General features: G+C 45.6%; 1 protein-coding gene across 2 annotated transcripts in view; it reads left to right on the top strand.

Moving 5' to 3' along the window:
* The window catches only part of MYO5B (myosin VB), a 350,447-nt gene that overhangs the window by 263,926 nt on the left and 72,142 nt on the right, over nt 1-14,379 (top strand). For both annotated transcript variants that reach the window (XM_057504168.1, XM_036918614.2), the window contains exon 18: nt 10,393-10,504. In XM_057504168.1, coding sequence (XP_057360151.1) covers nt 10,393-10,504 — 112 coding nt within the window. The remainder of the gene's footprint in view (nt 1-10,392; nt 10,505-14,379) is intronic.

Here is a 14,379-nt window from a genome sequence, read left to right as displayed (position 1 = left end):
TTTCTTCGTTTTGTCTGATTGCCATGGCTAGGACCTCCAGTACTATGTTAAATAACAGTGGAGAGAGTGGGCTTCCCTGTCTAGTTCCCGATCTCAGAGGAAATGCTTTCAGCTTCTCGCTGTTCAATATAATGTTGGCTGTGGGTTTATCATAGATGGCCTTTATTATGTTGAGGTACTTGCCCTCTATTCCCATTTTGCTGAGAGTTTTTATCATGAATGGATGTTGAACTTTGTCAAATGCTTTCTCAGCATCTATGGAGATGATCATGTGGTTTTTGTCTTTCTTTTTGTTGATGTGGTGGATGATGTTGATGGACTTTCGAATGTTGTACCATCCTTGCATCCCTGGGATGAATCCCACTTGGTCATGGTGTATGATCCTTTTGATGTATTTTTGAATTCAGTTTGCTAATATTTTGTTGAGTATTTTTGCATCTACGTTCATCAGGGATATTGGTCTGTAGTTTTCTTTTTTGGTGGGGTCTTTGCCTGGTTTTGGTATTAGGGTGATGTTGGATTCATAGACTGAGTTTGGGAGTATCCCCTCCTCTTCTATTTTTTGGAAAACTTTAAGGAGAATGGGTATTATGTCTTCCTTGTATGTCTGATATAATTCCGAGGTAAATCCTTCTGGCCCGGGGGTTTTGTTCTTTGGTAGTTTTTTGATTACCACTTCAATTTCGTTGCTTGTAATTGGTCTGTTTAGATTTTCTGTTTCTTCCTGGGTCAGTCTTGGAAGGTTGTATTTTTCTAGGAAGTTGTCCATTTCTGCTAGGTTTCCCAGCTTGTTAGCATATAGGTTTTCATAGTATTCTCTGATTATTCTTCGTATTTCTGTGGGGTCTGTCGTGATTTTTCCTTTCTCATTTCTGATACTGTTGATTTGTGTTGACTCTCTTTTCTTCTTAATAAGTCTGGCTAGAGGCTTATCTATTTTGTTTATTTTCTCGAAGAACCAGCTCTTGGTTTCATTGATTTTTGCTATTGTTTTATTCTTCTCAATTTTATTTATTTCTTCTCTGATCTTTATTATGTCCCTCCTTCTGCTGACCTTAGGCCTCATCTGTTCTTCTTTTTCCAGTTTCGATAATTGTGACATTAGATCATTCATTTGGGATTGTTCTTCTTTTTTTAAATATGCTTGGATTGCTATATACTTTCCTCTTAAGACTGCTTTTGCTGCATCCCACAGAAGTTGGGGCTTAGTGTTGTTGTTGTCATTTGTTTCCATATATTGCTGAATCTCCATTTTGATTTGGTCATTGATCCATTGATTATTTAGGAGCATGTTGTTAAGCCTCCATGTGTTTGTGAGCCTCTTTGCTTTCTTTGTACAGTTTATTTCTAGTTTTATGCCTTTGTGGTCTGAAAAGTTGGTTGGTAGGATTTCAATCTTTTAGAATTTTCTGAGGCTCTTTTTGTGGCCTAGTATGTGGTCTATTCTGGAGAATGTTCCATGTGCACTTGAGAAGAATGTATATCCTGTTGCTTTTGGATGTAGAGTTCTATAGATGTCTATTAGGTCCATCTGCTCTACTGTGTTGTTCAGTGCTTCCATGTCCTTACTTGTTTTCTGCCCAGTAGATCTATCCTTTGGGGTGAGTGGTGTGTTGAAGTCTCCTAGAATGAATGCATTGCAGTCTCTTTCCCCCTTTAGTTCTGTTAGTATTTGTTTCACATATGCTGGTGCTCCTGTGTTTGGTGCATATATATTTAGAATGGTTATATCCTCTTGTTGGATTGAGCCCTTTATCATTATGTAGTGTCCTTCTTTATCTCTTGTTACTTTCTTTGTTTTGAAGTCTATTTTGTCTGATATTAGTATTGCAACCCCTGCTTTCTTCTCGCTGTTGTTTGCTTGAAATATGTTTTCTATCCCTTGACTTTTAGTCTGTACATGTCTTTGGATTTGAGGTGAGTTTCTTGTAAGCAGCATATAGATGGGTCTTGCTTTTTTATCCATTCTATTACTCTATGTCTTTTGATTGGTGCATTCAGCCCATTAACATTTAGGGTGACTATTGAAAGATATGTACTTAATGCCATTGCAGGCTTTAAATTTGTGGTTACCAAAGGTTCAAGGTTAGCCTCTTTAGTATCTTACTGCCTAACTTAGCTCGCTTATTGAGCTGTTATATACACTGTCTGGAGATTCTTTTCTTCTCTCCCTTCTTATTCCTCCTCCTCGATTCTTCATATGTTGGGTGTTTTGTGCTGTGCTGTTTCTAGGAGTGCTCCCATCTAGAGCAGTCCCTGTAAGATGTTCTGTGGAGGTGGTTTGTGGGAAGCAAATTCCCTCAGCTTTTGTTTGTCTGGGAATTGTTTAATCCCACCATCATATTTGAATGATAGTCGTGCTGGATACAGTATCCTTGGTTCAAGGCCCTTCTGTTTCATTGTATTAAATATATCATGCCATTCTCTTCTGGCCTGTAGGGTTTCTGTCGAGAAGTCTAATGTTAGCCTGATGGGTTTTCCTTTATAGGTGACCTTTTTCTCTCTAGCTGCCTTTAAAACTCTTTCTTTGTCCTTGATCTTTGCCATTTTAATTATTATGTGTCTTGGTGTTGTCCTCCTTGGATCCTTTCTGTTGGGGGTTCTGTGTATTTCCGTAGTCTGTTTGATCATTTCCTCCCCCAGTTTGGGGAAGTTTTCAGCAAGTATTTCTTCTAAGATACTTTCCATCTCTTTTCCTCTCTCTTCTTCTTCTGGAAACCCTATAATATGGATATTGTTCCTTTTGGATTGGTCACACAGTTCTCTTAACATTGTTTCATTCCTGGAGATCCTTTTATCTCTCTCTCTCTCTATGTCAGCTTCTATGCGTTCCTTTTCTCTGGTTTCAATTCCATCAATGGCCTCTTGCATCCTATCCATTCTGCTTATAAACCCTTCCAGAGTCTGTTTCATTTCTGCGATCTCCTTTCTGGCATCTGTGATCTCCCTCCGGACTTCATCCCATTTCTCTTGCGTATTTCTCTGCATCTCTGTCAGCATGTTTATGATTCTTATTTTGAATTCTTTGTCAGGAAGACTGGTTAGGTCTGTCTCCTTCTCTGGTGTTGTCTCTGTGATCTTTGTCTGCCTGTAGCTTTGCCTTTTCATGGTGATAGGAATAGTTTGCAGAGCTGGGACGAGTGACGGCTGGAAGAACTTCTCTTCTCGTTGGTTTGTGGCCCTCCTCTCCTGGGAGAACAGCGACCTCTAGTGGCTTGTGCTGGGCAGCTGCGCGCAGACAGGGCTTCTGCTTCCTGCCCGGCTGCTATGGAGTTAATCTCCGCTGTTGCTGTGGGCGTGGCCTAGCTCGGGCAGCTACTCCAAAGTGGTGGAGTTGCTTTGGAGGGGGAGCTGCTGGGAGGCTATTTATCTCCGTAAGGGGCCTCCCTGCTCCCTGCAGCCCAGGGGTTAGGGTGCCCAGAGATCCCCGGATTCCCTACCTCTGGATTAAGTGTTCCACCCTGCCCCTTTAAGACTTCCAAAAAGCACGTGCCAATACAAAACGACGACTACAAAAAAAAAAAAATTAAATTAAAAAAAAAATTTTTTTTTAATTAAAAAAAAAAGTGGCTGCTTGTTTTTCTTTATTTTCCAGCACCAGCCCCAGGCATCTGCTCACTGGTCTTGCTGCCCTGTTTCCCTGGTATTGGGGGCCCTATCCCTTTAAGACTTCCAAAAAGCGCTCGCCAGAACAAAACAGCAAAAAAAAAAAAAAAATGGTCGCGCGCTCTTCTGATGTCCTCCGGCACCCGGCCACTGGTGCCCGCTCACTGTTCTTGCTGCCCTGTTTTCCTAGTATCGAGCGCCCTGCACTCTGGCCCGGATGGCGGGGACTGGGTGTTCGGCAGTCCTGGGCTCCGTCTCCCTCCCGCTCTGCCTGCTCTTCTCCCGCCGGGAGCCAGGGTGAGGGGCGCTCGGGTCCCGCCGGGCCGGGGCTTGTATCTTACCCCCTTCACGAGGCGCTGGGTTCTCTCAGGTGTGGATGTGGTCTGGATATTGTCCTGTGTCCTCTGGTCTTTATTCTAGGAGGGGTTGTCTTTGTTATATTTTCATAGATATATGTGGTTTTGGGAGGAGATTCCTGCTGCTCTGCTCACGCCGCCATCTTGGCTCCGCCTCCTAAGTAGTGCTTTCTGAAAAGATTTCTACTGCTTTACCAACTTCCAAACCTGGCCCCATATGGACTAAATAGTGTGGGATTGTAGAACTAGGTAGATGCTTGAGAAATTGCTTGGTTCACTTTTCTATTTAATCATAACTAAACAGACACACAATTACCTGCCTTGCTTTTAAAAATCTCCCTGAGAGAGAATAATGTAGAAGTTATTTTGGAGTGAATAATTCTTTATCTCGGGATCTTAAAGCCTTTAGTTCTGGCTCTTTAGTTGAGGATTTTCAACCAGGGCTGCACATCACAGTCATGTGAAAACGTTTAACCATTTCAGAAGCCAGGAGTCCACCTCAGACCTGAACATCTGCCTTTGACAAGGCTTCCCAGGTGATGTTGAGACGCCTTCTGCCTTGAAATGATTCCCTGGGGGACAAGTGCTAGTCACTGGTAACTGCAGCCCATTGGTCACTTTCCAGCAGCACATGGGCTGACAAACTTCTGTCTCCTGTGTGTGGTGACTCCGACTCAGGGCCAAGAGAAAGAATGAGGTTTCCTTCCCTCTGCAGCAAAGCTTAGCAACATCAGGCCTGGCACCTCTAGGTCTGAGCCTGCGTTTCCCTGCGAAGCCCAGGACATAGGTGGGGAATAACAGAGAAGGCAAATGGGTATCTGTTTGTGTGAGGGGCACAGTGAGCACCCTGCTGCCTTTGCACAAGGAGCCCCTCCATGAGTACCAGTGCTGAAATAATGACAAATCCTACATTTATGTATTATTACTTTACAAAGGCTACCCACAAATCTCATTTGATTTGTTTATCACATTGATTTTAAAATTGAGATATAATTCATGTACCATAAAATTCTTTTTAAAGTATGCATTTCAGTGATTTTTGTTACATTCCCAAAGTTGTACAACCGTCACTGCTATCTACTTTGGGAATATGTTCATCACTCCAGAAGGAATCCCTGTGGACCATTTAGCAGTCATGACCTCTTTCCCCCTCGTCCTAGCCCTGGCAAGCACTAACCTGCTTTCTCTTACAATGAGTTTGCCTGTTGTGGATATTTCATGTAAGGGGCCTTTCTGGCTCCTTTCATTTAGGATAATGTTCTCAAGGTTCATCTGTGTTGTAGTATGTGTCAGAATTTTATTCCTTTATACTGCTTAACATTATTTTATTGTAAGGGTATACCACATTGTATCCATTTATCAGTTGATGGACATCTGGGTTATTTCTGCTTTTTGGCAAGTTTAAATACTGCTATGAATATTTGTGTATGTATTTTTGTGTGGACATACATTTTTATTTCTCTAGGTTACATATCTAGGAGTGGGATTGCTGGGTCATATGGTAGTTCTGCTTAGCCTTTGAGGAACTGCTAAACCGTTTCCCAAGCAGCTATGCCATTTTACATTCTCACCAGCAATGGATGAGGCTTCCCATTTCTGTACATTCTTGCCAACACTTCTTCTTATTTATTACAGCCATCCTAGTGGGTGTCAAATGGCATCCCATGGTCATTTTGATTTGCATTTCCCTGATGGTTAATGATGTTGAACATCTTTCCATGTGCCTGGGGGCCATATGTATATCTTTGGTGAAATGTGTATTCAGATCCTTTGTCTATTTTTGAATTGGGCTGCCTTTTTCATGTTGAGTTAGGAGTTTTCATGTATTTTTTATACTAGATCCTTATATAACTTGCAAATACTTTCCCCCATTCTGTGGGCTGTTTCTTCACTTTCTTGATGGTGTCCTTTGAATCATAAAAGCTTTTAATTTAGGAAAAGTCCAACGGATGTATTTTTCCCTTTGGTTTGTGCTTCAGGTGACATATCTAAGAAACCATTGCCTAATCCACGGTCACAAAGATTTACACCTGCGTTTTTTTCTAAACGTTTTGCTATTGCATGTCTGCAATGCATTTAAGCTAATTTATGTATATGATGTGAAGTAGAGATCCAAGCTCATGCTTTTGCATACAGATTCCAGTTGTCCTGGCACCATTTGTTGACAAGATCACATTGACTCTTGAGGTAGGCAAGATACGAAGGTATCACCTCCATTTTAGGATGACAAAACAAATCTATAAAAGTTCAATGACCAGGGTGTCTTCACCCAGACAGGAAGAGGGGGACCCACCACAGTACATTTCCATGGGTCTACCCTCAGGCGTCTCCCACAAAGTGCCTCTCTTCTCTCTGACTTTGGCCTCTTCTGTCCCTTTGGGAATTTTGTCCATCCTTCATACAGTTCCAAGGAAAACCCTTGTATCCAACATGATTTATGTCTCTGCTGGTTTGTTTCTTCAAAAGCAAGAACAAGAGAAGTGTATGGTGCTGGGTGGCCATAGTAAAGATTATTTTCACAACTCAGTATCCAGAGGGAATCTCTTGGTCCTGATTGGTGGATGTCCCAGCATGGCTAACCACCTCTGCCCCCACAAGCTTCTGTTGGCCCATAGGTGAGATACTGTAGGGAATAAGGCCCCCACTGGGGCTCGCAGGCTCCTGAAGTTTCTCTCTCTAGCAGCAGAGAAGCCTGCCCTACAGTCCACACCAGCCCAGCCAACATCTTTGACCTAAGTGGAGTGTCACAGGGTAGCAAGGCGTCTGAAAGCACAGGCTGACCCACCTAATCCTGACCTGAAAAGCCCTGATGGTTCTTCATTCTCTAAGAGCCCTGTGGTAACCTGACATCTCCTACTCTGGGATTCTGACTTAGAGCCTCATACCCTGGTCTTACTGGAAGGACTCTGAGGGTGTCCAGTCCAGCCAGTCCCTGCATGAAAAAGAAGAGAAGTACAAGGGGTGGCCACCTGGGCCAACCTACCCATCTGCTCACACGGCCCATCAGGGGCCCCTCAGGAGGCAGTCTTCTGCAGTGTTCCCACGTGCAGATGGTTAAACTTAGTATTGGGCTCCAGATGGGAACTCAGCCCACCACCACATCCCCGCTTCATTTACTCCCCATTCACAGCGGCATATTCACCACTCACTGTCTTGGGGCCTGAGGAGCTTGTTACCAGGAAGCATCCTTCGAGACTGATGGGCTCTGCTGAATACTCACCCTGGCTCATCCCACATCAGCCGTGCCTGCTGCCTCTGGTCTCTCCATTCTCACCAGGAGTGGTCGTGAGGGAGAGCCCGCCCAAGCCCTTCTCAGTGGGTGGTCTGCTTTCTGTGGGCATCGTCCAGGCCCATTGGTTTCACCTTGATGCAGGTATCCAGGGAGGCCTTTCTAAGAAAAGGAAAGGGGGTTGGCAGGAATGGAGAGTAACTTAGACTTTCAGGAAGCTTTGTAACTTTCCCAACACTCCACATCCATGAGCTCATGAGCCACTGAAGCCTCACGAGGTACTTTGTGAGGTGGGGGATATTCTTTCCATTTTGCAGACGGGGAACTGAGCCATCGAGGCTGTGACCTGCCTAAGGTCACGCTGCCGGTCAGGGTCAGAACACACTTCACTATTCCGAGCTTGTTCTGCACTGGCCTCAATGTCTTGGATATCACATCTCCCTACTCATAATTTCCTTGAACCTGTTACCTCCCTGCATTATAGAACTGGCAGCACCAGGAGATTTTCAAATTGGAAACATTTAAGGTTTTCAGCCCAGCTAAATGCTGCTCTAATTATTTCCCCAGAGAAATTGCAAACTCACAGAAATAAGACGAGTACACAAATAACAGTAATGGAGGATGTGGGAAGTGCCCTTGAAGTTGCACACGAGGTGCTGAGCTGCTCTCAAGGACGAGCCCCACCCTACCGGGCGGACAGGAACAATTACAAGACATACTGACGGGCAGGTGTGGAGAATGAGGAGCCTCAGACTCTATGAAGCCCTTTTTATGTCTCTAGCATTCCATGTGATTCATGCCACAGCCCATCTTATCCTCAGGAGAGAGAATGGTCTGTTTAAAACTTGGGAGCAGCTCAGAAAGAGCCTGGGAGAAATCCAGTCGTGTTTTCATGTTTAAAAAGAAAATGCACATCTACTTTGCAGCTAATCGGCTCTAGCGCTCTGTTCCGAGGCCCCAGTAGTCAGACCAGTCAGGGCTTAGGAGTTTTCTTGGCGTTTATTGTACATAACGGAAATAATTGAAGCAACATATAGCTGGACAAAGAACTCTAAATGTTGCCATTTTTGAAGCCTCTTGTTTGAGGTGGCTGGTAATTCCGTGGGCTTGGTCCACAGTCCCTCTGTAATGGAGTGGGCATTGGGGGTGGGCAGGGAAACAGCTTCTGCTCAGTGACCAAGTGAAGGGCAAAGGGTAACAGAAACCCTTTATCAGGCCCTAAAACAGAAGCCTCAGGGGCTTCCAGTATCTCTGCCCAAATTCTGTAGAAACTCCACGCACATTGAACCTGTTGAGCAGGGAGATGTAAATAGCCAGCTCTGAGCAGAATAAATGCTGTCATTCCTCTTGGGCCATTGCATTTGTGACAGACCAGGTGAAAAGGTAAGGGGCATGGAGATCAATATATTAGTAGTTGCCAGGGTCTAAGGAGCAGGGAATGAGGAGTGACTATAATAGATATGGGGTTTATTTCTGGGGCGATGAAAATATTCTGGAACTCAGTGTTGGAAATAGTAGCCCAAGTTTGCAAATATACTAAAAACTATGGTACACTTTAAAAGGGTAAATTTTATGATATGTGAGTTACTTCAATAAAGCTGTTATTTTAAAAAAGGTAAGGCACAATCTCTAAGCAGCCATTTTACATAGGGAAAAAAATAAGGGGGGACAATGTCATTTTGCTATTTGCTCTTCTGTTTACTCTCTGAGACTTACAGCTGTGTTAGAAATCTTCCACCAAACCAAGATAAGTGTTTACAAAGCTGGGAGAACGGCAGTGAACTCAGTCTCCATTTTCTCCTCGTCCCAGGGAGCTGAGCTGAATGGCCTTGGGGGGCCGGAGCAGCACACTGGTCTAGACTGTGGGGGAAGGAGAGCAACTCTGAAGGCGCCGACTTCCCAAGCGTGCTGTGTCCACTCCCCCAATAGTGTCTGACATTCCCCAGTACTCAGCTCGGGAATAACTATCTAAAGGACCCTTTTTAAAGGTGAATGTGCTCCAGGAGACAGGATATATTTATTTACTCCCCATTAATACTTTAAATGTGAGGTTATCTGAGTAACTGGACAGTCTTTCAACAAGGCCACAGGTGATGGTAAATGGTGCATGCACAATCGCAAGGCAGCACCTAAGTGATTTCCACAGGTGCAGCAAGCCCAGCCCATGTACCTGGACACAGGGCATCCATAGCATCTCTTCTGAAGGGCTGAGCAGGGTGACTGTACACCTCCGCCAAGGATGCAGAATGAGTACATTTGGTGGGGGTGGATTCACCTCCAGAGGGTTTTACTCTGGAAATTCAATCTCCTTAGGGTAGGATTGTGCTGAATCAGAACACACGGTTGCATGAGGAGGTTGTGAGCACCCTGAAAACCGACAGGAGAGAGGGGTGCCAGAGTGAGCGTCTGCACGGACTGTGGTCACTTTCAGGAGAGAGGGGGCAGAGGCTGCCTAGAAAATGGTGAATTTGCTCATTGAAAATGCTGCATTTGTTTAAGTGGAGATCTCAGAGGCCAAGAGACAAATGTAAGGCCCTCTGCAAGATTCCTTTCCAGAACATCCCAAAACGGCACTTACTGAAAAGGTAGAATTGTAAGTGCTCTCTTTTTAGTCTGAATTGCTGGGCATTTTCTTTAAAGTGGGCCTGCATTACTCTTATGATTAAGAACAAATATGTAAGTAAAATCTACTTGGGAAAAATCGTTCCTTTTCAAATACACCAAAATGTGTGAACAGTATTATCTCTAGGGTTTAGGATGTGGCCTCTCTTTATCTGCTAATGTATACTTCTCTGCATTAAAAATAAAGGTTTCCAGTAAGGAATATATAAGAAGAAAAGCAACATTTAAAAACAAAGCTGCCTTCCAGGTAAGGCTCCTGCTTCAGCAGCAGTGGAGTGGAGCTCTGCTCTTGCTCAGACAGAAACCCCTGTGAATGGTTCAGCCTCTGGTCAGCCCTGCCAGGAGTGCCTCCAAAGCCCTCCCTTTCCCCTTCCACTCATGATTCTGTAACTCAACCACACACTCAAATTCTCAGAGGGCATTATGGGAGGACAGACCACGCCAGGAATGTTCTCTGCTACTCTGAGAAGAGTAGTACGCCAGGAGTATTGACCCCACGGGGCACTGTCTGAGATCACCCAGGGCCTCTGTGTGGCCAAAGGCAGGACATGTTGCCTGATGCACCTGCTTTCCCTCCAGGTGGGCCTACCACGATTTCTTCCATCGGTATCGAGTGCTGGTCAAGAAGAGCGAGCTCGCCAACACAGACAAAAAAGCCATCTGCAAGTCTGTCCTGGAGCGCCTCATCAAGGTGAGCTGGGCACAGCCCCAGACAGCCAGGGCTCCGTGAAAGGCTTACCCAGCATGCCCTGAGAATTGGGTTTGCAGGAGGTTAACTGCCTTTTTTGGTCATCATCCTCCTTATTGAAACTGTTTCTGAGATGTTACCTGTTTTCCTACACCAGCACCCGTAAAAGAAAAGCCCCTTCACGTATCAGGTACTTAGCCTTTCTCACATCTTGGCACACGTAGAAGATGAAGTTACTTGTATGACACTCTGGGGTTCGTGATAAGACCACTGCTAGCTGGGGATCCCTGGCTTCTTCAAAGCCCAAGGTCCCATGGTTCAGCCCACCTGCCTGCACACCTGCCTGGGAGCTCTGATCCAGAGCTGGGCACAGTCTGGAAGCCAATAGAGGGGAAAATAGCTGCACTTCTCATATTCTCTTCACTGCATAGCTGGCCTCAGGCCCTCGCCCAGATGCTTGTTTACATCAGACAACTGATTTTGTTTTAATTAAAACAACCTGAAATCGTACCTGACACTTAGACCAGAGATCTATAAAAATCAGCTGTTGGAGACCTCTTGTGAGGGGCACATCCTTGAACATTCTAGAGGATTCAGAGATTACAGCAGTATATGAAAATTAATGGTCTCAAAGGGATAAATTACTCAAAAATCTTCCTTTTAGGAAGGTAATGTAATAGAATTACATTAAATTTTAATTTTCAAGTATTATTCTGCCAGGAAAATTTAACTGGAGCAGCTTTTGGCCAAATGATCAGGATTTAAGGCCCTGTGTTATTTTGTAAAAGTGACCAAGTCTCTCTGAGCATCATCTTAGCTACTCAAGTCTGTGGCTGTAGCCAGTGCAGAGTATCATGCTACATAGTCAGAGGAGAGGGTGGCAGTCTTGTTCACTGAAAGCTGCAGTTGGTCACTTGGACTCTGGTTAATTGAGGTTTTTGCTGTGGTGCACCTATCAATGTCCACATTTTAACATCAGATTTTTTATGAATGAACACAATCTATGTTCAAAGTCAGCTGATTCCAGTCGACATGGAGTGTTGGGAGTCTTTCTCCTCTTGGTACCAGGAGCTGACCTCTGCGTGTGTGGTCAAGGCTCGCAAGTCACCCCTCAACTATGTGGCTGCCTCCTCCTTTGTCCAGGGTCATAGTCCCACTCTTCCTTTCCCTTCCCTGGATTTCTCCAAGTTTATCAGCACAACCTCTGCCTCCCAAACGGAGGGTACTCTGGAGCAGATCCAGGTCAGACTGGCTGGATCAGCCTCCACCACTCTGCTCCCCTCCGGCAACCAAGACCAAGTGCCGCTGGCTGGGACCTCCCTCCCTGATGGGCTCTGCCCACTGCCTCTCCTGTCCACTGAGGAGGAGCCTGCCAGCTTGTCAGTGCATGGCTTAAACGCCTCTTGCTTTCCTCAGTCCAGCACTTGGCTCTGATGCTTTGTGTCACTCTCAGCCTGCTGCATGGAGTCCTGCGTTCCAGATATTCTTTCTTACAGAGGACAGTCTTTGTGCTGACACCTTCCCCCTAGTTAGGAGTACAAGGCTGACACAGAAGGGACCCACCATACATTTAGAATGAACGACCAAGTAAATTACCTAAAGAATTATGTGAATCTGTGCTGTTTTCTCTGTCCAAAATGCTTTTTTTTCCTCTTCTACTTCTCCGGCTAGGTTCTACCCTCCTCCTAAACTGAGCTCTAAAATGCCTCCTGGTGTGTGAAGTCTGTTCCTGGCCTCCCAGGGACAGTTAGCAGCCCCATCTCCTGTTGGCCAGTAGTACCCAGCTTCTGCCTTCCACTGTTGCGTTTACCCATTTGTATTATAACTGAGGGTTGATTGTTTCACCAGACTGAACACCAAGTAGGAAGGGTCCTGTTGTCATTGTGTTCCTAGCACAGATATCCTTTGTCACAGGATCTCTGAGTTTGTGCAGGGGGCTGCCTGGGTGACAAGATGAGCATGTTGTGACTGGAAACCTGCCAATAATGGTCACGGCTCTTGAGCACTTGGAGTTAGACACTTTGCTAACTGCTTCACATACCTCATCTAATCCTCATATTGCCTGGGAGTCCTGGGCCTTGATATTGTCCATGAAACATTGAGCAAGTCACTTTACCCATCTAGGCTTCAGTCTTGTCATCTGAAATGAAAGGAGTGGCTTGGGATGGATCTGAGCTGCCTTCCACTCCCTCAGTCTGTGATTCTGGAAGGAGCGTTCTTAAAAGATGACCCCTGATCGATATGTGAATTATATGGTCAGTAAGTGCTAGGAGCTGGAGAGAGCAGTTCTGGGGCAGGAGGTGTGCTCAAGACATTGGGGCTGAGGAGAGCCAGGACTCAGGCCAGTGGTGACTGGCTGGAGCAGGTGTGACCTTCAGAAAATCCTTAGCTGTCAAAACAGTGTCTTTGCAGAGCAAGCCCTTCCTGGTTGTCCCCAAAATAGGGAGCAGAAAATGTGCTCCCATTCCTGAGTCACAGCAGACATCCCCCAACCCTGGCTCTGTTGAAATCGGAGCAGCCATGCTGGTCCTACTCCTCTTCCCCCGCCTTTTGCTTCCTGACCCCTCCTCACTGAGGGGCCTCCTCCTCCATCAGGACAGTGATGGAGGCAGCCTCAGATTTCTCAAAGCTTCCCAGCCCAATCCAGCCCCTGTCCCTCCCAACGTGCGCTGAGGGGCCACTTGGTATGTGGCCCTGAGCAGGTGTAGGGAAGAGAGCCTGACCCACACCTCATGCCTCCCAGCTTCACCAGCAGCCTGGCCATGGAGGGGACAGGAAGCGACAGTCTAGCTGGATGCTGCATCCCAGCTCAACCACAGCATAGGCAGCGCTGTCTTCCCATCCCATGTGTGGAACTGGGGTCCTTTTAACCATGTAGGGCCTAATCCACAAAGACTGGGGATTCAGCCTGATTTCACAGCCATTTGTCAACATGAAATATGTTCGTGTGTGTGTGTGTCCCTTAGACTTTGTCTCGTTGCTTATTATGGCCTTCATGCCAGTGAGCAAAATTCATATGGAATTTTCTTTGCAACCCAAGCTCAGTTAGCACAGCTAACTAGCAAGTGCTCTACCCCAGACTAGTCCTCATGACACTACTGGGTCATCTTTCCTTATCCACCAGGGTGAGTTCAGCGAAGGGTAATTAATTTCAACTTAAATAGATGTAATTAAGACAGTAATTATATGTCAAAAAAAGCTCATAGTCTGAAGCCAAATAAAATTTATTTGGGGAGTTATTTGCAGTCTGAAATTATGCACACCATTGCATGGCCATCTGAGGATAACCTTTCTTAAATGTCAACCAGATCAGGTCATTGCCTTGCTCAGAGCACCCCCAGTGACTTCCCATCCCTGTTCCAGGCTGCTGCCTGCAAAGTCTGTGGTGATAAGCTCCTCCTGCCACGTCCCCTCACTTCCCAGCTCTTAGCCAGCCTGGCTCTCCTGTTCCTCAAACATCCCAGCTTTGTGCCACCACAGGACATTTGCCTCAGCTCTGCTCTTCTCCCAGCACTCACCTCCCCCAGATTTCCCCGTGGCTGCCTACTTCAGTTCATTCAGGTCTTTGCTCAAATATCATCTCCATAGAAATGCCTTCCTTGATTATCCTATTTAAACATCCTCATTGCACCCTCCAGCCTCATCTTCATAATCCTCAGCACTGCCTGAATACAGACTGTCTTTGTTTGCTGAGCTGTCTGCTCTCACCCCAATGCTCAGTTGCTCCAGGGCAGGCACCTTGTTCACTGCCACGTCCTGACACCTAGCCCAGTGTCTCTTCCCCAGCAGGGACTTGGTGTCTGTTAAATGAATGTGGAGAGTGAGTGTATACTTAAAGAGCAGGGGTACAGGAGATCTGGCAAGAGAATTCTGCAGTG

Source organism: Manis pentadactyla, chromosome 6 (assembly GCF_030020395.1).
Source record: "Manis pentadactyla isolate mManPen7 chromosome 6, mManPen7.hap1, whole genome shotgun sequence".
Classification (NCBI taxonomy): domain Eukaryota; kingdom Metazoa; phylum Chordata; class Mammalia; order Pholidota; family Manidae; genus Manis; species Manis pentadactyla.
The sequence above is the reverse complement of the archived record's forward strand: the minus strand, read 5'-3'. Positions and strand labels throughout refer to the sequence as shown.